The sequence below is a fragment of the Hippichthys cyanospilos genome, chromosome 16 (assembly GCF_059441005.1).
Source record: "Hippichthys cyanospilos isolate Australia breed blue-spotted pipefish chromosome 16, RoL_Hcya_1.0, whole genome shotgun sequence".
Classification (NCBI taxonomy): Eukaryota; Metazoa; Chordata; class Actinopteri; order Syngnathiformes; family Syngnathidae; genus Hippichthys; species Hippichthys cyanospilos.
In genome coordinates, this window is record NC_142384.1 from 14,433,486 (window position 1) to 14,458,619 (window position 25,134).

General features: G+C 39.8%; 4 protein-coding genes across 8 annotated transcripts; all 4 read right to left on the reverse strand.

The window, feature by feature from the left end:
* Positions 1–280: 280 nt before the first annotated feature.
* LOC148410788 (ATP-dependent RNA helicase DDX39A) lies at positions 281–5,312 on the reverse strand. The gene is made up of 10 exons (XM_088436913.1): positions 5,209–5,312; positions 3,796–4,012; positions 3,564–3,691; positions 3,060–3,336; positions 2,867–2,985; positions 2,475–2,606; positions 2,091–2,200; positions 1,782–1,926; positions 885–1,032; positions 281–505 (listed from the first exon to the last, which is right to left on the reverse strand). Exons 1-10 carry the CDS (start codon positions 5,212–5,214, stop codon positions 489–491), a joined length of 1,299 nt encoding a protein of 432 aa, XP_088293039.1. The 5' UTR covers positions 5,215–5,312; the 3' UTR covers positions 281–488.
* Positions 5,313–5,974: 662 nt separating this feature from the next.
* On the reverse strand, positions 5,975–9,738 carry gcat (glycine C-acetyltransferase). The gene is made up of 9 exons (XM_088437592.1): positions 9,461–9,738; positions 8,934–9,064; positions 8,037–8,138; positions 7,806–7,952; positions 7,547–7,701; positions 7,253–7,335; positions 6,729–6,900; positions 6,468–6,589; positions 5,975–6,339 (listed from the first exon to the last, which is right to left on the reverse strand). The coding sequence occupies exons 1-9, from the start codon at positions 9,678–9,680 to the stop codon at positions 6,188–6,190; spliced, it is 1,284 nt and encodes a 427-aa protein (XP_088293718.1). The 5' UTR covers positions 9,681–9,738; the 3' UTR covers positions 5,975–6,187.
* A 544-nt stretch (positions 9,739–10,282) lies between these two features.
* Positions 10,283–17,065, reverse strand: tom1 (target of myb1 membrane trafficking protein). Of its 5 annotated transcripts, none has more exons than XM_088437588.1 (16): positions 16,924–17,065; positions 16,085–16,169; positions 15,907–15,985; positions 15,673–15,822; positions 15,425–15,559; positions 15,203–15,334; positions 14,038–14,154; positions 13,721–13,851; positions 13,268–13,310; positions 13,078–13,186; positions 12,806–12,872; positions 12,653–12,722; positions 12,289–12,354; positions 11,822–11,884; positions 11,213–11,255; positions 10,283–10,956 (listed from the first exon to the last, which is right to left on the reverse strand). In XM_088437588.1, exons 1-16 carry the CDS (start codon positions 16,973–16,975, stop codon positions 10,862–10,864), a joined length of 1,437 nt encoding a protein of 478 aa, XP_088293714.1. In that variant the 5' UTR covers positions 16,976–17,065; the 3' UTR covers positions 10,283–10,861. The 5 variants fall into 5 exon arrangements, with proteins under 5 accessions (XP_088293714.1, XP_088293713.1, XP_088293717.1 ...); XM_088437587.1 differs by having other exon boundaries at positions 13,721–13,854; XM_088437591.1 differs by lacking the exon at positions 15,203–15,334.
* A 693-nt stretch (positions 17,066–17,758) lies between these two features.
* LOC148410791 (bMERB domain-containing protein 1-like) lies at positions 17,759–24,379 on the reverse strand. The gene is made up of 6 exons (XM_088438106.1): positions 24,155–24,379; positions 22,340–22,454; positions 21,382–21,455; positions 20,720–20,834; positions 19,679–19,749; positions 17,759–19,571 (listed from the first exon to the last, which is right to left on the reverse strand). The coding sequence occupies exons 1-6, from the start codon at positions 24,177–24,179 to the stop codon at positions 19,453–19,455; spliced, it is 519 nt and encodes a 172-aa protein (XP_088294232.1). The 5' UTR covers positions 24,180–24,379; the 3' UTR covers positions 17,759–19,452.
* Positions 24,380–25,134: the final 755 nt, after the last annotated feature.

Below are 25,134 nucleotides of genomic sequence, written 5' to 3' on the forward strand. Positions count from 1 at the left end.
TAAGATTTGATTTTTTTTATGGACTAGGGAATTACAAGTATTTCTGCAACATTAAAACATTTTTCTTCAAATTGTTTCCCCTCAAATAATACCGACAGCATTTACAGACACAAAGTGTTTGATTAGCATTAGGATTATGAAGGCTTCCGTTGCATGTGTGCGCACGCTCAAGTTCTCAAAGTTTCAAAGCTCCTGGTTTAGGAGGTAAGACAGGACGCAAGAAAAAGCTTGCTACAATTTTGTCTGGATTCCTCTGAAATTGCAAAAGACAAAAGTAGAATGTCGTTTCATAAAAAGTTTAATTTCATTGAAGAAAAACATAAAAATACAAATAAAAACCAATGAAATATCAGGTCCCCAAAACCGACGATAAAAATAAAGCTTGAGGAGAGGGAACGACCGGAGCTTTCAAATAAACAGAAAAGTACGTCTAAATCCAAGTACAAGATGAGATCCACGATGAGGCCACGTCCACCCTTCTGGGGGATTCATCTGGACTGCTCAACTAAAGCGAGGGGGGGAAAAAAAAAAACAAAAGAAAAAAGAGACGTGAGTCCCATATGTCCAAACTCCCAAAGGGCAACAGCTGAAAATACCAAGTACAACAGGTGAAAGATGTAAAAGCCATTTCAATTTAATGAGCTGTGTAGTTGCATAGCAGCAGCACCAACTGTTTTCCCAAGTTGCCAAAACGACTAAATAACCCTGATTATCTGAGTGCTGATGGTGACACCAGACTCCGGGGACTCGCAGGGCAGTTGCACACGGGACAATTACAGGTGATTTACAGTAAAGTGACTGTAATCTATCTAAATCCGCAAATCATTGCAGTGGATCACAGCGCGGGGCTTAGCCTCCTTTCGAAAACGCCGGCCGGGACTTACTGTAAGAGGAGATGTCGATTTCATCGGGAAGCTCGGCCACGTTGACCTCGAAGCGGTCCTGCACGTCGTTCAGAGTCTTGGCGTCCGTCTCGTCCGACACAAATGTTATAGCCAGGCCTTTTGTGCCAAACCTACCGGCGCGGGCAACCTGGCCAAAGCAAACAACGCAGGGCCGTGTGCGTCAAATAAGGGACGGGCGGACTGGAAGGCAACCGCAATTTTGCATTGTTAAACACGCCTTTGAAATCATTGAGGACGTGCTGACTTGCAACATCCGTTCTCATCAGTGATCGATGTTAGCGGCTAACAGCTAGCTGCCTTGGACATGTGCCCGCAGCGCTCAGCCAGAGAATATGGTAAAGTATTCATAAATGTCAATAAAGGTATCAAATGGGATACCTTTCGGTGTTCTCTAACCGGTGCACACAAGGTCCATACCTTTCCACAATTAACTGAATCAGCTGGAGACGTCATAACTTTACACGATCCTCTCTGTTTTAGTAATATTCCTGTGTGTGAACAAGGATGGACTCGGACGTTGGTTAAGTCTGCTTGCTTCTTTTATTGAAAATATTGCTGTAACAACCTCAGCTAACGCGAACTGCTGTTAGCTAGAACAGGCACTGGCCGCTAACAGCCAACAGTCTTCCGCCCTGTAGCTCATACCGCTACTTTAATTAGAAGAATACGACCGATTTAAACATGCACATCTGTGCATCAAAACTCAGCTTACGTAGCTGACACAGTAATTCAAAATTAAGACTATTTATGATCTTCGACAAAGTACAAATATATGTCGGGCCATATCTGGCAACGAGGCCTTGAGTTTGAGATGATGCTTTTCACGAGAGTGTGTCACTATTGTTTTGTCAAGATTAACAGAGGAGGCATTCTTACCCTGTGTAAATAAGTGTCTGAATCTTCTGGCATGTCGTAGTTAAAGACTATATTGACCCGCTCGATGTCCATGCCTCGGCCAAAGAGGTCGGTGGCCACCAAAATGCGCCTTTGGAAGTCTTTGAATTGCTGATAGCGAGACAGTCTGCAGAGGGGGAGCAAAGTATCATCAGTGCAGCTGCCACCGGCATTACTGGAGCGCTTGTCTCTTTGAAGGCAATTATGCACCGGTGCCTCTAAATGCAGCATTAACATACTTGTGAGGTCAACAGGGCATAGTTTGTGAAAGAGCTCATGTGGTAGCCTCACCTCTCCTCCTGGGCCATCCCCTTGTGGATGGCAATGGCAGGGAAATTCTGCTCTACGAGAAGTTGCGACAAGGCGATGCAGCGCTGGATTCTCTTGACGAAGATCACCACCTAGAGGAGGGACAGGGTATTCAACAGTTGAGTTAACCTTTGCCAAAACGCCACCTTTTATTGCAACCGCAAACATGGCATGAACAACTGGCATCTTTCCACTCTGATACTGTAAATGCACCATAAAATGAAAAAAATCGATCAGGTTCCAATTATTGTGTTCTTAAATGAAACAATCAATTTCATCATCAATTTCAAACATAATGGATAATGACACTTCAATTTAACTTTTAATTCAGCCTGTTGCAATTATGAAAATATTAGCTCAATTCACCTGGTTAAACTCCAACACGTCAAGCAGGTCAAATAGCTTGCGGTTCTTCTCGCTGTCCTTCAACTTGCAGTAGTACTGCTGCAGGCCATGCAGCGTCAGTTTGGTCTCATCATCCACAAATACCTCCATGGGCTGCACAAGACAAAAATATGTTATTATTTATGTAGACCGTGTGTATGGTTTGCAAATTTTTGATATATCTATTTTCTATTGCGGAATATGGAATCCGGGATTTGGATTTAAATGATTTTATTCTATTTCTAATGATTTATATTTGATTTAATTTCCAATTTTATCTCTTCATTCAGGCAGTTTTGGTCCTCCGCAGATATTAAGTGATGAAAAATTATATGCACAAAGCTGCAAAGTGATGTCTTTTCCATTTCACTTACATCCTGCATGAATTTGCGACAGACCGGCCGGATTTCCTTGCTGAGCGTGGCACTAAACATCATGACTTGCTTCTCGTGAGGCGTGAGTCTGAAGATGTCCTGCACATCACACCTCATGTCTGCACGGACAGTCCAAGCAAATCAAGCAACCGTGGAAACACGAAATACCTTCAAAGATTTCAATAGAACATACCGAGCTGCTCCAACATTTTGTCGCACTCATCCAGGATAAAATGCTTGACATTCTTTAGACTGAGAGTCTTGTTTCGGACAAGAGCGAGGATGCGGCCTGGCGTTCCCACCACTATATGGGGGCAATTCTTCCTCAAGACGTCCTCATCATTCTTGATTGGGAGCCCGCCGAAGAATACCACCGATTTGACCGCGGGCATGTATTTGGAGAAGCGCTCATATTCTTTGCTAATCTGGAAGGCCAACTCACGTGTGTGACACATTGCTAATACTGCAACCTAGAAAACAGAAGAATATGGTGGAGAAATAAGTAACGGGAAATCAGGGGATGAACTACGTAATCTCGGGACAAAACTTGAAACAAGACTCAAAAATTGGGACACCAAAGTAAAACGGGACGCCTAGTCAAGCTAGTGTAAACAGTTCTTTAAGGAATACAACACTTTTCGGCAGGCAAATGTTAATATTTGTGTACAGTTAACTATAGCGAATCTACGATACTGACCTGTCCATCGACTGGTTCGAGCTGTTGAAGAGTGGCCAAAACAAAGACAGCTGTCTTGCCCATACCCGATTTCGCTTGGCAAAGGATGTCCATACCCAAGATGGCTTGTGGAATGCATTCGTGCTGGACTATACAAGACAGACAACTATATTTAGATCAACTGTTTCTATTAAAAGAAGCACCAAGACCATTTGAATGCCCTATGGATGTTGGAACTTCAATGGAGCATCACCTTCTGATGGATGTTCAAAGCCACAGTCAATAATGGCGCGGAGCAACTCAGGCTTGAGCAGGAAGTCCCTGAAGCCGGAACTGTGGATTGAAACGTAGGATCCCTTCACTTCCTTTTTGCCGGCTGGGGCTCCGCTCTCGGGTGCTCCTTGGGGTTCTTCGTCATCTTCATAGTCAAGCAGCTCATTATCCACATCATTGTCAGCCATCTTGTCCACCTGGAGCATTGATATTAATAGAAGAACTTGAAGTCATTGAGGTTATAAAATGAGAGTTCTTCCACATTTAAACTCTGGATGAAACTGAATTATGTTGTAAATACTGATCTCATGAATGTTTGGAGGGCATTTTCTTGTTTAAATTATGCAAACACATAAAAACACAGCTACAAAAAAATAAAATAATGCAATTGCAAAAATAGAACAGAAGCAAAAGAAAACATAATATTGTAATAGTCAAATAAATGTATTGACATTTTAACAAATTCGATCGTCAAGAATCTTTTTATTGACACATTTCACATTAACAATTTCTTTGAGTCCTTTTTCTTGCTATTTTTTTTAATCGTGTTGTTTTCGCAGCGTTTTTCTTTTGTGTTTTCATTTTTGTTCATTGGTTTTGAATTTGCGACCATGTCCGTTTTGCGATTGCATCTTTTTTGCAGGGCTTTTCTTTTGCGTTTACATGCATTTGTTTGCAGCTGTTTTAATCTCGACGTTTTTTTGCACTTTTTATTTGTAGGTTTGCTTCCGTTTCATTTTTGTGATTCCATCTTTTTTTATGTTTGCATTTTTTGTTTGGTTGCCTTTTTTCTGCGTTTGCACTTGTCTGCCGGTGGCAGTGCGTTTGCCTCTGTATTAAAGAGAGGACCTGAATGAATAGGAATAAGTGATTAAAAGCAGCATGCATTAAATTAAACCAGCAACGTACAGAGGCAATGTAATTATAGATCGACTGGATAGAGGTAAAAACATCCTGAATGTACTGCATTGATGTTGAACTTTAAATCCGCCGTTAGCCGAGCTAACCAAACGGGATTGTGTTGCATAACAATTGCTAACGTGGCGAGCTATTCAGCTAAATCATACACTCCTAAGCAAATCGCTCTGTATTGTTCGTATTTAGAAAGAGCGCGAATGCGGGTGACTTTAGACAAAGCCAGGAAATAGCGAGGCCATACTTGCACGGACTTGTGCAACAATCCAAAGTAATGCTAGGCTACAAAACAGCTCACTAGCACAATTGTACCGCAAGTCAAACAATGCTGAAGAGTCTCTATTCATTGTTGGGAGTCTCTAAATATTGTTAGTTCTGTGTTTGTATACAGACTAATCTCAAATACTCCCAAGCGCTAAATGAGTGCCAAAATGTGATAACTTTCATTCATTAATATCAACTATTGTAAAACTCTTACCTGCATAGTAATAGCAGCTACTACAGACCCGAATCAAAACCGCATGGAAAGGCCTCAGACGGAAGCTAACGGCCGGAAGTCCCACCTTTCGAAGCTCCGCTTTAGACGTTTACATCATTGGTGGATTTCAATTTGTGTTCATTGACTCCCACTATGAATTCTATTTTTTGTTTTTACTGTATGTGCTGCAAACGTGATGTTTTACAATACATTTCCCACAATTTTTGCTTCAATTCATTCCATCAATGGCAAGTAACAGACGGGAGATAAAATATTGTACTGTACTGCGTTGTTTACACCTCTAAACCTCTAGACGGCGACAAAGTACATAATGATTTTTGCAAGCCTCGCAATAACTTTAACTGTAGAATCAATGCAGCTTTTACCAAGTGTAAAAGATGTCCATAAAGGAGGCGCACGTTTAAAATAAATATAAATACATGATTGACAGACAGATATATAGAGCTGATACCAGTGAACATTTTGACTTTAGATATAATGACACTTAAAACTCTTCAAATCATTTCATAAAAAAGCCTGCGACCCTCTTGAGGGTAAGCATCTCTAGAAGATGAATGGATGGATGTCGGAATTTTCATCTTTTTCTGCTTATTTATACTTGTACAAAAGCCATTCAACAATTCAACAAACCTTAAAGTAACTAGGAGGCGATGAACAAAGAAGAATTGTGGAAACACACCACTATTAACATGTTATATAACAACAGAGATTTCTTTTAGGATGTTAATATAAAGTCTAACTCAGATTGGCTAATATTCGAAATTTTATTTTGTTTTGCATCTTGAAACCACTTGAGTAAAGAAACCCACATATTTGTTTTGTTTTGTTTTTTACTTACAGGCAGTAAAACCCATCATTAATAGAACACAAAATTACCAGTTAAAAATGACCACCATCATTCATTTGGCCTAAAGTAACAGGCAACAATATTTGAGGGTAGTCATTTCTCAACATCCTTTCATGAAATAACTCCATGCTTTCTGCCCGTCTGAATGAAAGCGTCAACACAGTGGTCGATATCTTCATCAGTGTGCGCGGCTGAAATCTGAACACGGATTCTGGCTTTGCCTTTAGGTACGACGGGGAAGGAAAATCCAATCACATAAACTCCTGTGGAGGAATAAAGTCAAGTTGACTGATTTGAAAAGTTCATTCCTAAGTAATGGACTGTATTTACTTTTGTTTTCATACAGAAGAAAAAAAAAAAAAAACAAGGTCTGATTCGACTTATATCTCACCGAGCTTCAGCATGTCATCTGCCATTAGAGAGGCAAGCCGGGCATCACCCAGCATCACTGGACAAATGGGGTGAGCGGAGCCAGAGATGGTGAAACCGGCTTGCGTCATCTTGTTTCGGAACCTGTAGAACACAGAAAATCCGTACGACTGGAGACCCTTACAGCATGTAGTTTAAAAGAAGAGTATACGGTATATTTTATGACTCAAGTTGATCATTTTCATAGGTACACAGAATGAACACTATCAAATCAAATATCTACCTCATGGTTTTGGCTGACATGCTCTGCGCAATCTCATTGGAGGCGAGCAGCAGCTCCACGGCACGAGTGGCGCAGCCCACCACGGGGGGTGGGAGGGAGTTGGAGAAGAGGTAAGGCCGAGATCGTTGTCTCAGCAGGTCAATGAGGGGCTTTGGTCCCACCGTGTACCCACCTGACATGAAACAATATAAATCCACACATGGAAGGGAGAGCCGTTGCCACTAACAAGTTTAGGAGTATTTCAGTTTCACTAAGAATGCAAAATCATCAGTGCTAGTCCTAATCAGTTACATATCTATGATGGCATCATTAGTAATAAGAGGAAAACAGGAGGTACAAGGAACACATAAAAATCGAATTTTTGAGGTTGCTTCCAACCTGCAGATAGTGTGGGTTAAAAAAAAAAACAACCTACATTTTCAAAACCACTTGTTTTAAAAACAACTTTGTCGACAAAAACACTCCGCATAAGCTGAAAAAAACAAACAAAACAAGGCTCAATATTTAAAAAGATTATAACGCACCAGCTGCACCTCCCAGTGCTTTTCCCAGCGTGGAGTTTATGATATGCACTCGGTCCATCTCTCCCAGCAACTCATCGGTTCCTCTGTGAAAGTACACGAGCTTCAAGTTCAATTATAAGTTTCAGAACTTGTTAACATGTTCCCAATGCAATGATTCAAGTAGAACATAACCTGGCCACAACATCTCTTACTAAAACCTACTAACCAGAAAAGACAATTGTTGCATTCATGATTTGAGGGATTGTAAAATGAATAGAACTAGTTGATTATTTTAAGGCGGAATATTTCACTCACCTGCCACGAGGCCCAAGGAAACCAGTGGCGTGGCATTCATCGATAAACACCATGGCGCCGTACTGTTCGGCTAGGTCACAGATTCCTGTTAACGGCGCCACATCTCCATCCATCGAGAAGACTCCATCTGTCACCACCAGCCGCATACGACATGACTGAAATATTTAAAATTGTCAGTAAAAATTTCTCAGCTCTTTCTGTACCCCAAACTACATGAAGATGGTGAACATGTGCACGGATGGTACGATGTCACACACACCTGAGACTCTTTGAGCTTGCTCTCCAGATCATTGAGGTCCATGTGCTTGTAGCGCAGTCTTTTTGCCCGACACAGACGAATACCGTCTATAATGGAGGCGTGGTTAAGTTCATCTGACAACACAGCATCATCTGGGCCCAGCAGAACCTAACGCAGGAGGAGTGAGTCAAATATTTTATCCCCTGTAACCAGATATCCATTGCTGGAGATAATACATACAGCATGACCCACCTCAAACAGTCCAGCATTGGCGTCAAAGCAACTGGCATAAAGAATGCAGTCCTCCTTCTCGTGAAACTCTGCCAACTTTTGTTCCAGGTTTTTGTGCAAATCCTGCAATTCATATCACTCATTTGTTTAAAGCTGACATATTGCAGAAAATTTACTTATTAAAATGGCTTCAGTGTCAGTAAATGAGTCGTGGATTTTGCCAGATTTTGTGTGCCTGCCATTTCAAAGTCCAAATGTAAGCAGAGCAACAACAATAGCAACTTAGCTCAAGCTAACAATGTTAGCTTCCAATAAGTAGTACCTACTCAAATATTCATCTAAGTTATCAATGTCGGGGGTGGACATATTTTTGTTTAAGGCAAGATGTTTTCTGCAGCCAACACACGCATTGATGAGCACACAAATCGACAAATGTAATACAATTTGCAGATTAAGTATTCTCCAAGTTAAAGTCTTGCATGCTCCTCTATATTTTTGCTTGCTAGTAGGCACTAGCTAGGCTAATAACATCTTAACAATTGAGGCATTGTTGCATTGATGCAGCCATTTAGGACTTTGTGTTCAGTCATGTTCATGGGCGACTTGGTGGAGTTTGCGTGTGGAGTTTGCATGTTCTTCCCAAGCCAGGTGGGTTCTCTCTGGGCACTCCGGCTACCTCTCACCCTCCAAAAACATGCGCAGCAGGTGTATTGAACACTCTAAATTGTCCTCAAGTGTGATTGGGTGCGTGAATGGTCGTTTGTCTCTGTGTGCCCTGCAAATGGCTGACAACCAGTTCAGAGTGTCCCCCGCCTACCGCCTGAGGACAGCTGGGATAGGCACTAGCAAGACTAGCGGCTGTAGAAAATTGATGGATTTATTAGCGTCTTTATGTTTTCAATTTATTGGGCACTGTACCTGAGTGCCGCAGATAAATCTGACCGAGCTCAATCCAGCGCCGTATGTTTTCAGAGCATCAATCCCTGCTTGCACCACTTCTGGATGACTGGATAGGCCAAGGTAGTTGTTGGCGCAAAAATTTAAAATACCTGAGAGGATAAAGGGAATCACAAAGGTTGATAAAAGGTTGGTACCATACAAACAAAGAGAAACACACAAGCGAAAGCTTACAAAAACAAGATTTGAATGAGTTTTTATCTGTTACACTGATGAACCTAGAAGAGAATAATGAATTCACATTTTACTGTATATTTGCGTTTGCACACCACACAGTTTTAAAGGCATTCAGCACTTTCCAAATTGCTAAAGTAATTGCGAACCATTGCTTCCCACCTTTACTCAAGACTTTTAAAAGCTCATTCTACTTGTTTGATATACACTCACGACAAAAATGACGTTGACAAAGCAAAATATTTTATGCTATCTTAAATTTAAATTAATCTTAACTTAAAATATCTTATACAAATAACTTTTGTTTTACTCACTGCCACGGCTTCCGTCCACGTTAATGTGCGGTCCCTGCTTGGAAGTGATGATCCTCTCCGCCTTCCACGTCCCCGCCGTGCGAATCGACTCAAGCTCACCATTTAACAAGGCTCTGGCTTCAGCAGCAGCGGCGTAGCTTCGATTTAAAACCGAGACCGAGGGCCGCAGAACCCCCCGGAGGGGGTTCAATAAAGTCCAGCCAGCTTTACCGAGAGACATGACCGTAAACGTGTGTTTTTTGTTGTCAAAAGTAACCGGAAGTTGGCTGCTCCAACATGCAGAAGGCGTGACATCCTAGACCAATCAGATGTCGGTGTTTTGTTTGTCCAATCGGATTGCACAAAGTATTGTTCTGCTTCTTGCAAACACAAGACACCTGTTTTTTGTTTGTTTGTTTTTTCCCTCCCCAAATACAGACCTACAAGCTCCATTCCTAACGCGTCGTATGCCACGACGAGCACAATTAATAAGTTTGCATGTAAAGGTATTTGTCTGAAAAAAAAATATTAAACTAAACGAGACAACGCTTTCTGCGATGTTTACTATTCAAACCGACGTTTCAGATAACATAATAGACACGCCCATGCCAAACTGCCATAGTTTATGCGTGTCAAAAAAAGAGGCATATTTAATACAACAGTCAAAGGTTAAGAAACGTACCTTCAATTTCAAAAGGTGTCAAACATATAAATATGTCCAAAATGGTTTACATATTCGTCTCACTGAAGTCACCAAAACAGAATTTGAGAGTACATTGTAGTTTGTATATGTGCTACATGGTTGATATTTCGACCAATCCAGGGAGTAAAACATACTCTTGATAGTTTGGTTGGTTATTTAATTGCACTCTGCATTTAAACTTAAAACATTTTAACAAACAAATATTATGGAGGTAAAAAAACAAAACAAATAAAACTAAATTAATTTTCCTTTACATCCGATATCAATATTAACATGACAACAAGACTTAAACTTCATAAGAGAAATTGCTGACATTTTTCCTACAATAAGTTAACAGTGTTTGCTGCTTTGACAGGCATTTTCTGTAACTCAAGAGATGCCACAAATAAATTTCATAGCAATATAGTTATCTATGTTGCAAAAGTTGTTTTAGTAACAATATTCCATGTTTCCTTCAATAGTAGGAATGTTACCATAGAAATTGTGCAAAAGTTTGCATTACCACCACTTAATAAAATCAAGTAAAATCCGCTGGCCTTCATCCATTCGTTACCAGTTAAAAGCCCAGTAAAGCAATAGCAAGATACACAAGAAGTAACGGGCTGCAACCCTCCATGCCAAATGTGCCTTTGATACACCAACCCAAATTCCTCTCCATCTGTTCTCCTGATGGCAGGGGGACTTTGAGAGTTGCGTGTGTGGCAAGCTGAAATTGCAACTCAGGATTCAGACTGGTTGGCGTCTTCGGAAGACTGTCGCACTGAAGGCAATCGCTCAGCCGCTTTTGCTCTTTGTGCCAGGAACCTGTCAAATTCTTCAGAAGAGCACAACTTCTATTATGACAAATATCCCACTTCTACAGGGAAATGTGAATGACAAGGGATTAAATGACTAGGCAACTGAATTTATGCCAGTTGAAAACGAATATGAATCTGAATTTGAGTTGCTTACAGTGGTACCTTGACTTGGGATTTGAATTTGTTTTGTGATCATGCACACGCAACCACACAACATGGGTAAAACTGATTTGTTATGAACGGAGGTTAGAAATCAACTTTCTTGTTGCTCACCTTCGCTTGTGACGCCATCTTGTGAGTCCTCAATGTCATCATACTGTGCCAAAAAAAGAAGACGGCATGTTACGTAAATGCAATACAATTTGTTGTATCAAGAGATGAAAAATAAGGTTGATTAAGATATGTCATTAATTCATCTAATGAATCGCATCAAAAAATTTCAGAGAAAAAAACATCAGTTTTTTTTTTTTAACTTAGATACATTGTGTTATTGTGGCAGATCAAAACAAAGAAAACGAGGCTTCAGTCATTTATTTTCTTTAACAGATGCAGTTGTGACAATTTACCTTCTGCTGTATTTGAGACTAGTCCCAAGTGCTCTTTGCAACCTTTAGTTTCCGCCATCAGGAGGAATGGTTTTATTTTGTCAATCGCCAAATATTAAATTTGAGTAATAACAAAATAGCATAAAAAATCATCAATCCTGTCTATTGCAGACTTGCTCAAACGTGCAGGTTAGTTTGGCAAACAGTTTTGCTATGGCTCACCACATAAGCATTTTCATTGCAGTTGCAGCTGGGTGCTTTGCATTTATGTAGTAGGCTTTACTTGAGCTGCAATTACAATCAATCTGACACCCCTATTAGTGATGCTACTGCTCACCTCATCATCCAGCTCAAGCCATTTCTCAATATCCTCCATGACATTGGTCTGCTTGACTGGAATCTAAGAGAGAAAAAAAATATATCAAAACACAATAGTAGCTCACCTCCTCAAAAAAAAAAATAAAGCAACCTACCCTGCCCCCACAAAAATCCCAATTTGACACAATACAAAAATGATAAGAAAATGCAATATCGGGACAGAGCAAAGCAAACTGTTCCATGCTCCGTGCGCACCCATGTCAAATAAAATAACTACTTCTCACACTTGAATATCATGCAAACCAAACATTTTAGAAGGCTGAAAAAAAATGAAACCACTGACCAAAGCAAAAGTGAACTGCAACCTCATGATGACGACAACTACTACTACAACAAGACCCAGAACTAATAAATAAATAAATAAATAAATAAATAAATAATCGGGGTGGAGGGGGGGAATCAAGCACACTATGGACATGGACCCACCATTCCCCTCTTAATCATCCAGTCTAACTTTGGTGAGGAGCTGTGGGAGGAGGCTGGGCTGTGATCCTTCGTTGCACAGATAGAGAATATTTCAGAATAGGATGAAGTGATTTCTATCTATTTGTTGACACTAATGATTCAATTACTATAGCCATAACAACATAGGAAGACACATTCACAAATGAAGCATTGACATATTATAACAGAAGGTATTCCAAAATTTCCGAATCATTCTAACATCCGATTTATTGTTAAACCTAAAATTTCTATTTTATGTTTCAGTTTTTTGGGGTCAAGAATGACAATCAGTGTCAATGAAAAGGCATTTTGTATGCATGTAAACTTATATGAAAACGTTTCTTACCGCTTTAGAGTTTAGCATGGTGTTGTCCTGAGCTTGTGCAAGGCCATCCAGTCCAATGTCTGTATACTCACTGAAACCAAATTCACTTGAGTGAACTGCAACACCCAGAAAGAAAACTTCCAGAATGTGATATTACTTGTGTATTTTCTGTACCTTCCTCTTTGAGTTAAGCTATTGCTTTTCTGCATAAATGCATCCACGTCATCTGCTTCCCTCGTATCTGTTAAAAGAAACGTAAAAATCAATTGTGAGGTGAATGAAACTCAGTGGGATTCTCCATGAATTTTAGAATGCAAAACAAATCCCAAAATATCCCTAGAATCAACCCTATACTCAAAAACTGAACTGAAAAATTGCAAAAAACCATAAGTCATCTCATCTTGATTACATCCACTCCAAAAGTCAGCGTAAAAAAAAAAACTTACTAAGCCCTGCCATCTGACGTGACAAACTGTCCTCTTTTGTCCCATTTGTGGCTGATGCAGCCTCTGACTGGCTCAAGTTGAGGTCTGTTATGTTCACATATGTATGGCTCTGCAAATGCAAACATGGGAAAAGGGATAAGATGTGAAGTATTAAGATATATAAAAAAAGACTACAGACAAAGTTACCTACCTGTTGTGTTGAATTTGGACCATTTGTTAATTGTTTTTCAAATCTAAACACAGAAAAAAAAAGAAGATGGTAGCAAAGAAGGACAGTAAGAAACTACACACACAATCGTTGACAACAAATTATCCCAATGGACATCCTCCATTTGTTTATGACAAAAACAACATGAATAATCCTTATCGCAGCTAAAGCAAACACTTTTCTGAACAAACTTGACTTTATGACCATCTGCCTACTATATATATATTTTTTTAATTAATTATCCACTTTAGTTTGCCCATTGATCCATGCTGAGACCTCATGTACTGTTACTATATAAATTAACATTTAAAACTATTCATTTCAACACAATTACGTCTTCTGAAGTATTTTGAGGCTGCCGAAAGACAAAATGAGAAATGTCGCCTCAAGGTTGTATGGTGATTAAAAAAAAAAAAAGAAACTAAAACGGTTTACCTGTGATAGCGCGAGAAGGCGGTGTTCATCTCGTCGTTTGTTGCTAGCAACTCTTCAATCAGCTTCTCCTCACTAAGCCTGGGGACAATCTTCACAATCCTGTCCTGCATTTCCTTACATACTGTGTATAACTGCTAATGACACAACCAAAAAAGAAAATGTGTGGGTGGGGGGGTTGTGATGGTCCAGATGTAGCGCACGCATAAAGTGGAAGATCAGTTAAGGGAACGTGAAAGGGTGGGAAACATTTTCTAGCGGGACCAAGTAATAGTTTCTTTATGGAGGTAAGAACGGCTGAATGTGCGTAATTTTTGTACCTCCAGCAACTCCATGTCGGCTTGTTTAACCGTGACAGGATCCAACTGAGTCATCATATCAGACATCATCGTGAGATTGCTCCGCACCACTCCCAGCTCTGCCTTTAGTGCTCCCACCTGGAATATTTATAGTTCATCGTTTATCGACAACAATAAAAGTTATGACACACTCTTCCGCTCAAAGGCCTTAAACACTGATAGAGATTGAATCATGAAACTATACAATTTAAAATAAACCTTGATGGAAATAACTGTTCTATTCATAACGGATTCATTTCAAAACGTTTCCTTTGAATTTGGAGGCGTCTTATGATTTAGTCCTTTACTGCCATCTTGTGAACATATTTTATACACTATTGTGTCAGCGCCAGGTCTTCTAAATATAGTAGTAGCTCATTACATTTGGGAAGTACTTTAATACTAGAGCAATTCTTTGCAAGGAATTACAGGAGGAGGAGAGACGCAGGCTAAATTCGCTCCAGCTTGGCAGAAGCTTGCATTCCATTGAGTACTTTCTACTGCGTTGTAAATGGGATTTTCAATGCAATATTTTATACAGAATAGTATTACTATCCATATGTATGTAATGTTGTGGTCAGATAGCCTCAATTTTGTGTTTTATAACGGCTTCTAAATCGTAGATGGGTAAAAGGGTGTGTGAGAAAGTGTGTCTGCATGTAACGGGACGAATGGAAATACATAAAGTGGTACCTTGACTTACAAGTAGAGTATAGCTTGTAAATTGGTTTACTTGGGCATCAGATAAATTTTCCTGATTGTGTTATGGATTGATTGTCATGAATCTGGCCACAAAACCAAATTTTTTAATGTTTGGTTTCATGAGGAAAAAAATAGCATTGTATTGCATAAAAATGAATTGAAATAAACAACAAATTAAAATATTTTTTAGGTGCCTTTTAGCTATAACTCATAGTGTTGTATGCACACCTACGAGACTTGGCTTAGTGAGTGACATCAATAACAATGCTTTGGCTGTTGAGTCTGAACTTTGCTTAATTTTAATTTGGTTTGATACAAAGAATGCAAAAAAAAGAAACGTGAAGTTTAAAAAAAATTGCAAACTGGGGGACTTGTAATTCAAGGTACCAGGTATAGAGAGTAAGAAGTCGACAAATATCCCTCTAAGAGCAGTAATATCCATCACCTGGTTGGGAGTGAAGGCATCGCTTGTATCAAGTGCTTGTTTTAGCTCAAGGGTTTGGGGTGGGGTTAGAGGTTTGGAGGACAGCAGCGCAGCGGGGACAGTAGCAACGGCAGGCCCGTTCCGAGACGAGGTCTGATAAGCAAAGCACCCGAAAAGAAAGTTGACCAAAGGTGGAAGACAGCGTTAAGCGTTTAAGAGTCTGTCATGGGAAAGTGTCTGTACCCTTTTGGGGGCTTGAACTGGTGGATAGCCATCCAATTCAGTCATCGGGAACTCGAGCCCTTTTCTGCGCAAGTCTTCATACACTGAAACCACACCTGTCAGGTCGGGCGAGCTACGGAATGCGTCTGCCCACGCCTTGAAAAAAATGACAAGCAGAGAATAACACAGGATTTCATGGAATGTGACCACAGGAATGACAATAAGGATTAACAACATATATTTTTTTCTTTGATGAAGCTCCAGCCAACCTGGATGATGCCAAGCACTCTGTCGTGTACGATCAGAGGAGGGTTGTTCCTCGGGATTATGGAACGGACTAGAACCCCCTCGATAAAATCCCTTGTGGTTACTAGGATGTGAAACCTATATCCGCAGTTCTTCACACAGGTTTCAAGCACCTGGAACCAGAAAAATGTGTTTCTTATCTTATTACACACGATAAGAGGAACAATAACAGAGCGAAGATGTGTCGATACACTCACTGTGAGTGCCAGCATGACCTCCTTAAAGTTCTTGTTCCCCACAATCCTTTTCTTTATGGCTCTGACTGCATCTTTAGGTCTGGGATTAGAGAATATTGACCTTCAGGTAAATGCAACCCTGAGCTTGTTGTGTGTAATACACAGACGCACGCATACGCGCGCGTGTACAAAAACACACCCTTCCTCAGAGCTGTTAACCATGTCGCAGATCTCCATGTTGAGGGACCAGTCGTCTGATGGCAGGCTCGAGCTGGTTGCAATCTCTGTGACAGACAAACAAAAAAATGTTTGCTCTTCTTCTATTAAATAAAAATGTATGACTTGAGATGGTAAAAAGAGAGACAAATACATAGTCCATTAATAATATTAAAACAATCCAACCAGCTACCTCCATGGTCCTGAGAACTTTTGTTTAGACTATCTACAAAAATGACAATGGAGCTGAGCTCTATTACTGTGGATAATATTGTTTTTATTTTCCGAGAAGTAATATTCGTTTCTTATCTGATAATCATAATACATTTTGGTTTGTCTTCAGTTAACTGAAAGAAAGTTCCCAGACCGGTAATGTTCAACACAAAACAATAGACATAATTATGTACATGTATTTCTTAAGAAAATTGTTATTAAGTTCTTTTTGGTTCAACTGCACAATACTGTATTTGCATGAGTTAACAAAAGCATGACAATTTGCATCTGATTTAGGTCAGCGGAAGTCGACGTTTGCTTTAACCAATCAATTTACAGCACGGCGAGGTTTCTTCCTAACTATTGGCTAACAAGCGCGTCAATCAAGCATTACCTATTATTCATTTGCCATTCTAAATAAATGCTAAATTATTACTGAATAGCGCGTTATGCACCTCAACAGTATGTTACGTAGTGTTTAGCTACGAGACGGAATCATAAGCAATATATGTGTGATTATTCGTGAATGAGTAACGAAGATGGCAGGCTCGCTCTGCATCTTGGTGATTGCATTAAAAGCATGCATGAGTGGTTGAAATACAAGCTCACCGATCCGCTGTCCGACAGGCGTGCTGAACGGGTTCCCCAGTAAAAACTCCATCGCGTACGTTGTGAAGGCCCAGCAGAGAGCCGACAAACGGGGCCGAGCCGTACGCACCGGGCGGCCGAACTCGCTGCTGCACCCCGCCTGCTTATAGCACAAAGTGGGACACCAGTTGAGCTGCGTCACGATTTAAAGGGATAGCGCCATCGAAGTATCACGCAGGCGTTTTGGTAAAAGTGCGCCATGCTCTGGCTATTTTTAGTACTACAGGAAAAGAGATACTAATATGCTACCATGGAGACTGCAGCTAAAGCAAGGTTCTACTTTACAGCATAAATGATCAATATTGTATTAGGTTTTTTCTCCCGCAGTCTATTCTCAATTCAATGAAATGAAAGCAAAGACCATCAGGAATAAGCTTTCTGCAAAATGTAAAGCGAGATATTCACGATACTGAGAGGATATACAGTATTCCTAATTTTGCGGTCATATGACATAACTTCCAAATTCGTTGGCCTATGTTTATGAGGTTGGCCATGTGAAGTTTGTAATTGATTGTTGTCTGAATTCTGAGCAATTGTGATGTCTTTTTCAGTTGACAGCAAGAGGCAAAATGGCCACGCCTGGAGATGGCTAAAAACAGGTGGATTTTGTAGCTCAGATTCATATTGATCAGAATACTGCGTTTAGAAAGGATGGATAGAACATATTGTCAAGAACATTTTGAGGTTGACTTCTAAAGTTAGTGCTAGTTGTCCGCCATTGTCTTTTCTGGCATAAAGTTTTCATCGAAGCCTTAAGTTTTTTTTTTTTTTTAATGGGAACATGGATGAGAAGGGGTTAAATAATGTTTTTATTTTTTTACTGTCACCCAACAAGTCAATCTGGTCAATCAAGAAGCCTTGCCAACAATGAGCACTCCAGTGAATCAGAGGCACGTGCAATTTATGCTTGAGTTAAGACAAAATCTTCACAATTCATCATGAAGCACTTTGTTGTATTTGATGCAGCGCTAGGTCTTCACATGAGCCCACAGTATCCATTTGTGTTACATTTCCTTTTCGCAATTTGTGAAACCTGTAAGACTTTGTCAGTAAAAGGCAATGTAATTATGCCGCCAAGGCAGCATAAGGCACAATTATGGGAGTGTTTACTTCTAGCAAAGTGCACGATACATGAGGTGCATTGAAATACAATTGGACATTTGAAACTCAGGCAGAATGTGTTTATTAACAGTGTTGCCGCATTACACCGGGATTTGATATAACTTGGCTCGGCTCTATCATGGATTTGACTGATTTATCCGATTGTTTTGTTGAGATTCCCTTTAGCGCAGCTCTATCTCGTGGATTCATAACGCAACCCCGGCCACTACTGTAGCTTCTATTCTGTGCACATTATAACGCGGTGCAGCTTATGTATGAAAACAGTTTTAAACATTGAAGGTGCACGTTATAATCCAATGCGCCTTAGAGTGTGGAAAATAAGGTAATTAATTTTTCCTGTTTGAAGTACTGTAATGAGATATACGTGTCAAAAGGCAAATAGACAGCCTCGCATGCTTTATATGACATTGCGATCCCTCCAAGACGAAACTACGATTAGTTACACCGCTGAAGTACAGTCAAAGCTGTTAAGGAAACGTATTTAATTGGTGATGCCTGATGTCACGCTTCCAGGGACTCTTTTATATCTCTGCCAACTCAGCAAGACAAGCCACTTTTCCCACTAATACCCAATTAGAGTGGGTTGTCTTGTCTATATATTCACACTATGCAGCCCTCTAATTAGTCTTCAGATGAAATACAGTGGGGACTGTTGCCCGTGCACGGGTCTGTTGATCTGCAACCATGTGTGACGGCCTTCCTCTGCCTGCCAAGGAGCTATGTGATACAACGTAGAAAGGGATAAAAAAAAAAAAACGCATTAGTGCTCCGCACAGTTCATGTTATAGACGTTTGTTGCCATGTGAACAATGATGAAATGTTTTTTTTATTTCTGCCTCTGTATAAAAGCAAGGGACTGCTTAGCAGTTGATTTCACATTCAGCTCGCTGTGTTTTCCACTGAGTGTTTGTTAAAAAAAAAAAAAAGCTCTTTAGGGATTTTGTTGAAATGATGATGCCGCTATGTTGACTTCATTTGAACCAGGGGACCAGGAGGTGATGCTTTTTAAGACCACCCACTGTATGAGTCATCTGTGACCGCAGTGTGTGTCTGCATCTATTTTGGGGGCACACGAATACAGCGGAGAACATCTCCCTGCAGTGAATGCCAACGATCCTCAAAAACACTTTTACAATAGCATGCCTGTGTTATAAAATAACAAATCATTTTTTGGTCATCAACTCTGAATCAACTTGATCAATTAAACAATTTCCATTTAATACACCACAAATATTGTCCAATCTACTGAACATCATTATTTTTGGACATGACACTAAGTCTTTAATACTAAATATGTGCAACTGCAAGCAGGAGTTGGTGAGCGTTGAATGACGCATTCGATGACGGGTAAGCATGCACACAGGTGCGTTACATAACGGAGCACGTGATTCCGCAGCAGTCTTTCAGGAGTGTTAGTCCAGTTTTGGTGATAAAAGGTGTTGGTGTGCGTGCGGATTTGGACACCAGCGTCTGTTCTTGCAGAGCACCTGATTTGAAAGAGAAGCATAATTGTAAAAGCTTAGTTCCATCTCATTTGTCATCTTGTTTGAAATGTGTGCATTTAAGGACCATGAAAATGGAATGAGAAGCTCACCTTTTGTCCCCAAAGTATTTTGGAACTTGGGCTTTAAAAATGCTGCCATTTCTCTGTCTTCTTCTCTTTCTCTGTGAAGATCAATACGTTGTGAATAAGAGAAAGGATCGCATCAAATTAAGAATTAAGAATTAAGGAAGCCGTTGTATAGCTTTGGGGCGGCTGGACAGTTGGGAGAAAAACACATTAAATATTTTAATGATTTTGTGGCAAAGGAAATATAAAAAAAAACATTTGATGCCCCCACCGAAGTCATATACTATTTTGAAAAGTCAAAAATTTGTTATGGTACAGCTGGAATTTAAAGTCAATTGGATGAACCGTCTAGGTCAAGGGGCCAGAAGTAGGACTGTAAATATGCAAAAATGGGTAAACGTTGGACATTAAAAAAAAAAAAAAAAAATCTTCGATTTAACCACATATGTCCATGATCGACTTTTTTCGCAGTGCTACAAGTATCTGCCAATATTCATACACCAAAATATAACGCGCCCGAATGTATTTTGTTTTTCTACTGCAGGAGGTGCTACAGAAGCATATTTTTGTAATCGTTCATACTTTAAAAATATCGACATTTTTGCTAGGCCCGATGTGCGAATTTTGATGCGTTTTTATGCATGTTTCGAAGCTCAAATTCGGATTGGTTGCTATTCTGGCCCTAGCAAAATGAAATAAAGGTAAACAAGAAGTTAGATTGTATACTGTACAATAATTAAAAATGTAAGAATATCTGTGTATATTGCAAAGATCCCATGAATTTGAATTTGATTTCCGACTCATCCAAATGGAATTTTAAACTATTTAAACTATTTTAACTATTTAAAACAGCATTGTGTAGTTCCTGCAAAGCAATTATAGAAGTAATCAAGTGAATAGCAGGGGAAAATGATTATTGTGTAATGGGGTATTGTTGGGGAGAACACGCTCGATTTGAGGAAAATAACTTCAAATTGTTTGGAGGCAGGGATCAACTTTTTTCCTCGAGCAAACGGAATGCTGGATCTGTACAGCGCGGACACCATGCATACTGAAAAGGCTCACCTGAGCCGCTCAAATTCCACATCGTCTACGAGGAAGTCTCTGGTCTCCACCAGTTTGCTGATCTGCTGCAGTAGCTCTTCCTCCTTCTTCTTATCTTCCTTGGATTTCTCTCGGTCTGTTCAATAATTACATGAGATGCACATTACGCACATTTTCTCTTAAAGATTGTTCAATAGAGGCAATTGCTCTTATAATACACAGTTTTATATGTGTTAATACAGAAGACTAAGCCTACATTTCAACGCTCTGATTGGCTAGGGCCATGCTCATTTCCGCTGTGTGCGATTGAGTTAATATGCTTGTTAATAATTCATGATATTGTGCACTTGCTTCCTTCGCCATAGAGAATGATCTATTTATTTATTTTTCATACACTCGCTTTAAACACTCTCCACTGTGGTCTGTACTGATCTTTTTAGTTGCCACAGCAACCTTTCTCGTGGCTCTAGATGTCATACAAACTTTAAGGGAAAAAAAATCGTCAGTACGTTTAAAAAAAAATGAAAAGGAATTAGCCTTGAAAATTCCCAATCGCAATTTTTCAGCTGAATTTTAGTCATTGCAAAGGTCATTGATTAGTAAGAGCCTTTTTAATAGATACTATGAATAATAGTGTTTCGCAACAGCTGCACTCAAAGGAAGGAGCTGTTTTTTGAACGTACCCGGGATTGAGATCAAATTTTGCAACTCTTTCTTCAGCCTTGAGATTTCATTGCACAACTGAATGTCATCCATCCTGTAATGAGGAAAAAACACTTATTACAAGACATAAAAGTGTAAAAAAATAAATCTTGATTCTGTATTTTTTTTAATAATTTTTCTGAATAATGGAAAAAAGTAGATTTGATCATTCCTATGCTCAGAGCGTCTTGATTTCAATATTATCCAACAGCATCAGTACCAGTTTTTCTCATGTGTTAAAATTAATTGAAGATGTTTGGATAGGCGCACGGCGGAAGAGTGGTTGGCATGTCCGCCTCACAGTCACGAGTCAATTCCAGCTTGCTCTGGGCTCCCTGTGAGAAGTTTGCATGTTCTCCCCATGCCTGTGTGGGTTCTCTCTGGGCATGGTAGGTGTCTTGGACACTGAATTCTCCTTATGTGTGATTGGGTGTGTGAATGTTTGTTTATCCCTGTGTGCCATGCGATACTGCCCCGTAAACAGCTGGGATAGGCACCAGCAGGCCAATGACCCTACTGAGAGCAAGCGGCTATGAAAAATGCATGGATGGATGTTTTGTTCATAGCTTGGTGGGAATTATTTGTATGAATAATTTAAAAGGTACAACTGACAGCTGCATTGTGTTAATAAAACACTTTCCATTATCTCTTCGCATGAAATTACTCAAAATGCGCTGCTGCTTCATTATCAGATTTCATTTCTCTGTCTGACACAAAAGGTTTCCAGTGTTTATTTGTGGTCATTTGCCTATGTACAGTATATGCACACAGGAGACAAGACAGAAATAGAAACACTGGTTTGTTTGTAGTCTATGACACATTTTATATATACTGTATATATTGTGACATATATTGGACAAGAATTGGTTCATGGATGTCAAAGTGGTGTGCTGGACATACACATTGAATTGCGCATTGAAAAAAATGAATAAATCTTACATGTATCTCAGCTCTGATTCCCTCCGCACAAGGACGTTTCGTAGTCGTTCAATTTTGAACAGCTCGCCTTCGATGTCTTCCAGCGTGACCGATGAATCGGCCATTGAGATGACATCTGATGAGGGGTGAACAAATCAAATACACTTTTTAAACTCATTTGTTAATATTTTGTACTATCTTGAAACATAAAGAATGCCTTATTATTGCAAAATAAAGTCCAGCTTGATGATGCTCTAGTAAATTACAAATGCAATATTCAATTCACAACAGAAAGCTGTTATGAGCCTGAGCAATCCTCGCCGTGGAAAAAAAACAGGGTGGCTGAACTAACATTAAAATTTGATCTCAGGCAGGACCTGACTAGGATCACTAGGAAACGTGAAGAACGACTTGGCTCAAAAGCACATTTCCAAGACTAGAAAAATAACAATTACTTGGTGGTGCATTTTTCCCTTTAATGGGTAGAGCAGTCACCCCACAGCGCTAACCGCTTGTATACTCGCCATTAAAAAGTCAATTTTCCTTAATATGTCCAATTTCAAGGAAAAATGAACTGTAATCACATTAGTAATGAAACACCTGTGATTGTGCAGCAGTGTCCACCAATTACAATATGGTTGCAATCTATTAAGACAATTAGCCGGTTGCAGCATGAAAATTGCTAGCCTGCCCAAACAACAATAACAGCAACCTACAGGCATTTTACAAGCTAATTTCCATCCATTTTTGTCAAGCTGTACCTAATATTGTGGCACAATGTGAGTTTGGACTAATTATGACTGATGCAAATATATATTGGGAGAATATAGAGTATAAAATATAAGAACCAAGTAAAAAAATGCAACTATGCATTGATTCTTGTTCAGCTACTGTAGAAAAAAACAGCAGATTTGATTTCAGTTCCCATGTTAATTGAAGTCATAATTTCAGTGTCACTGAATAACTGCATCAGCTCCCCCTGCAACCCCCCCACAACAGCCTCCTACTCCTTTACTGCTCCACTAGCGATGAGTCACCCAGTAGAGCAGAGATTTACTTTTAATTACCTGTGCTTGGCTGAAAGGACATTTACACTCTCACACACTGAGTCACCGTTGATGCCACAAAGACACACGGACATTCGCGCGGCGCTTCCGAAGCTTCGTTTAAATGACAAAAACATTTCAATGAGAAGCATAGGAATTGGCGAGTAAAGTCACGTGGAATGGCTCCTGCTTCTCCAATTTCTCCAGTGACTCACTCCAACTTTGCCCTTCCTCAGCATGTCACTTTTAATCATTTTCATCTACAACCGGTGATTTTTTTTTCCCCTCACCTCTCAAATGCCTGTGGCTTATCTGGATAGAAAATGTCATTTTGCATGCACATGGTAATTTATAAGAAAGTATTATCACATTATTGTTATTATATATATATTATAATTATGATTGGATGTATGCAAGATAATTGATACTGGATAAGGGATACTATCTAGTAAAGGGTTTTGTTTTTAATGCTGTCTTTAAACATCCCAACTGACAAAACAATAAATGTCAACATTCAATCAATGCAGAGCGTGCAGGCAAATATCTATGGAGTATGTCTTAAAGGTAGCAACATAAATAAATCACAATTATAAAAAAGTGGATACTGTAGAGGTTTGAAACCAATATTCAAATAACAGAAAAAGTCATACATGCCATGATCTGAATTTGAACAAATAAAAGTTATAAGAACCTAGATGAATTGTAATATTCACTACAAATGATCTTATGGTAAAAAGTCTTATTTTGACCACGTTAGAAATCGCCAAAGGGGTATTTAAAAAAAAGTCACCTGATTTTTCATTTGCTTCATCCATTTGTGCCCGGTCCAAATAGTCGTCTCGATCAGAAGATGTCTGTTACTCCATGTTCCTCACCAGTAGTCTCATTCTCATTCAGTTGAAGCTTCAATGAGGTTCACGAGAGGGAATATCAGGAGAGCTGCGCGTGGATGCTGAACCCACTCCTCACTGAGGGATCTTTCGTTCAGAGGACCGCGGGCTGCCGATCACCACTGAGACGCCCCCTAGCGACAGATGTATGCAAACACAGGGGAGACACCTGCTGTTTAACTGTCAACTGAGCCCTTACCAGAACGGCATTATCGCCTTGGAGCTGGCTTTCTCATCAGAATTACCGGGTAGAGTTCCGCTGTAAACAACATAATATGGATGACTTGATTTTGCACATCAGCATTTTGAGGGGTCGGCCATTTGTTCGGCATGTTCTGCATCTGTTAGCTGTGTGAACCTTCCACCGTATGTTGTAAGAGGAAAATATGTATTTTTTAATAGAGCTATTTGCAGTACAGACCTTTCAAAATAATACATGTCAAGATATGTTACCTCATCCCAGGTTCACCAGCGGTTAAACAGATTAGGTGCCAAGTGGGTGTGACAGAAGAGGACACCGCAGTAGTTTAACCTCGCCCTGTGCACATGTCTTGTGTTTGCTTTTCGGTGAGAGGATTCACAACTGAGCCTTCCTCGCCTTTTCTGTGGTCTGCGAAGATGTTTGCCCAAAGATGAGCCACTTGTGTAAATTTACAATAGTTGATTGTTCAACAACAGACAAAGCAATGGAGTCATTTTTTGTGTTGGTCAGAATGAACCACTGCATGGTAGTAATTTTGGCATTCACAATTTCACCTATATTTAGAAGGTTTATTTTTTTAAACTTTGTTATTCATTGAAAAGCTCACTTTTCAATTGTTTTTTGTGCTCGGGACAAAACAGCTTGAAGAATTTGTGAAACGTTGACAGTCCATGATTT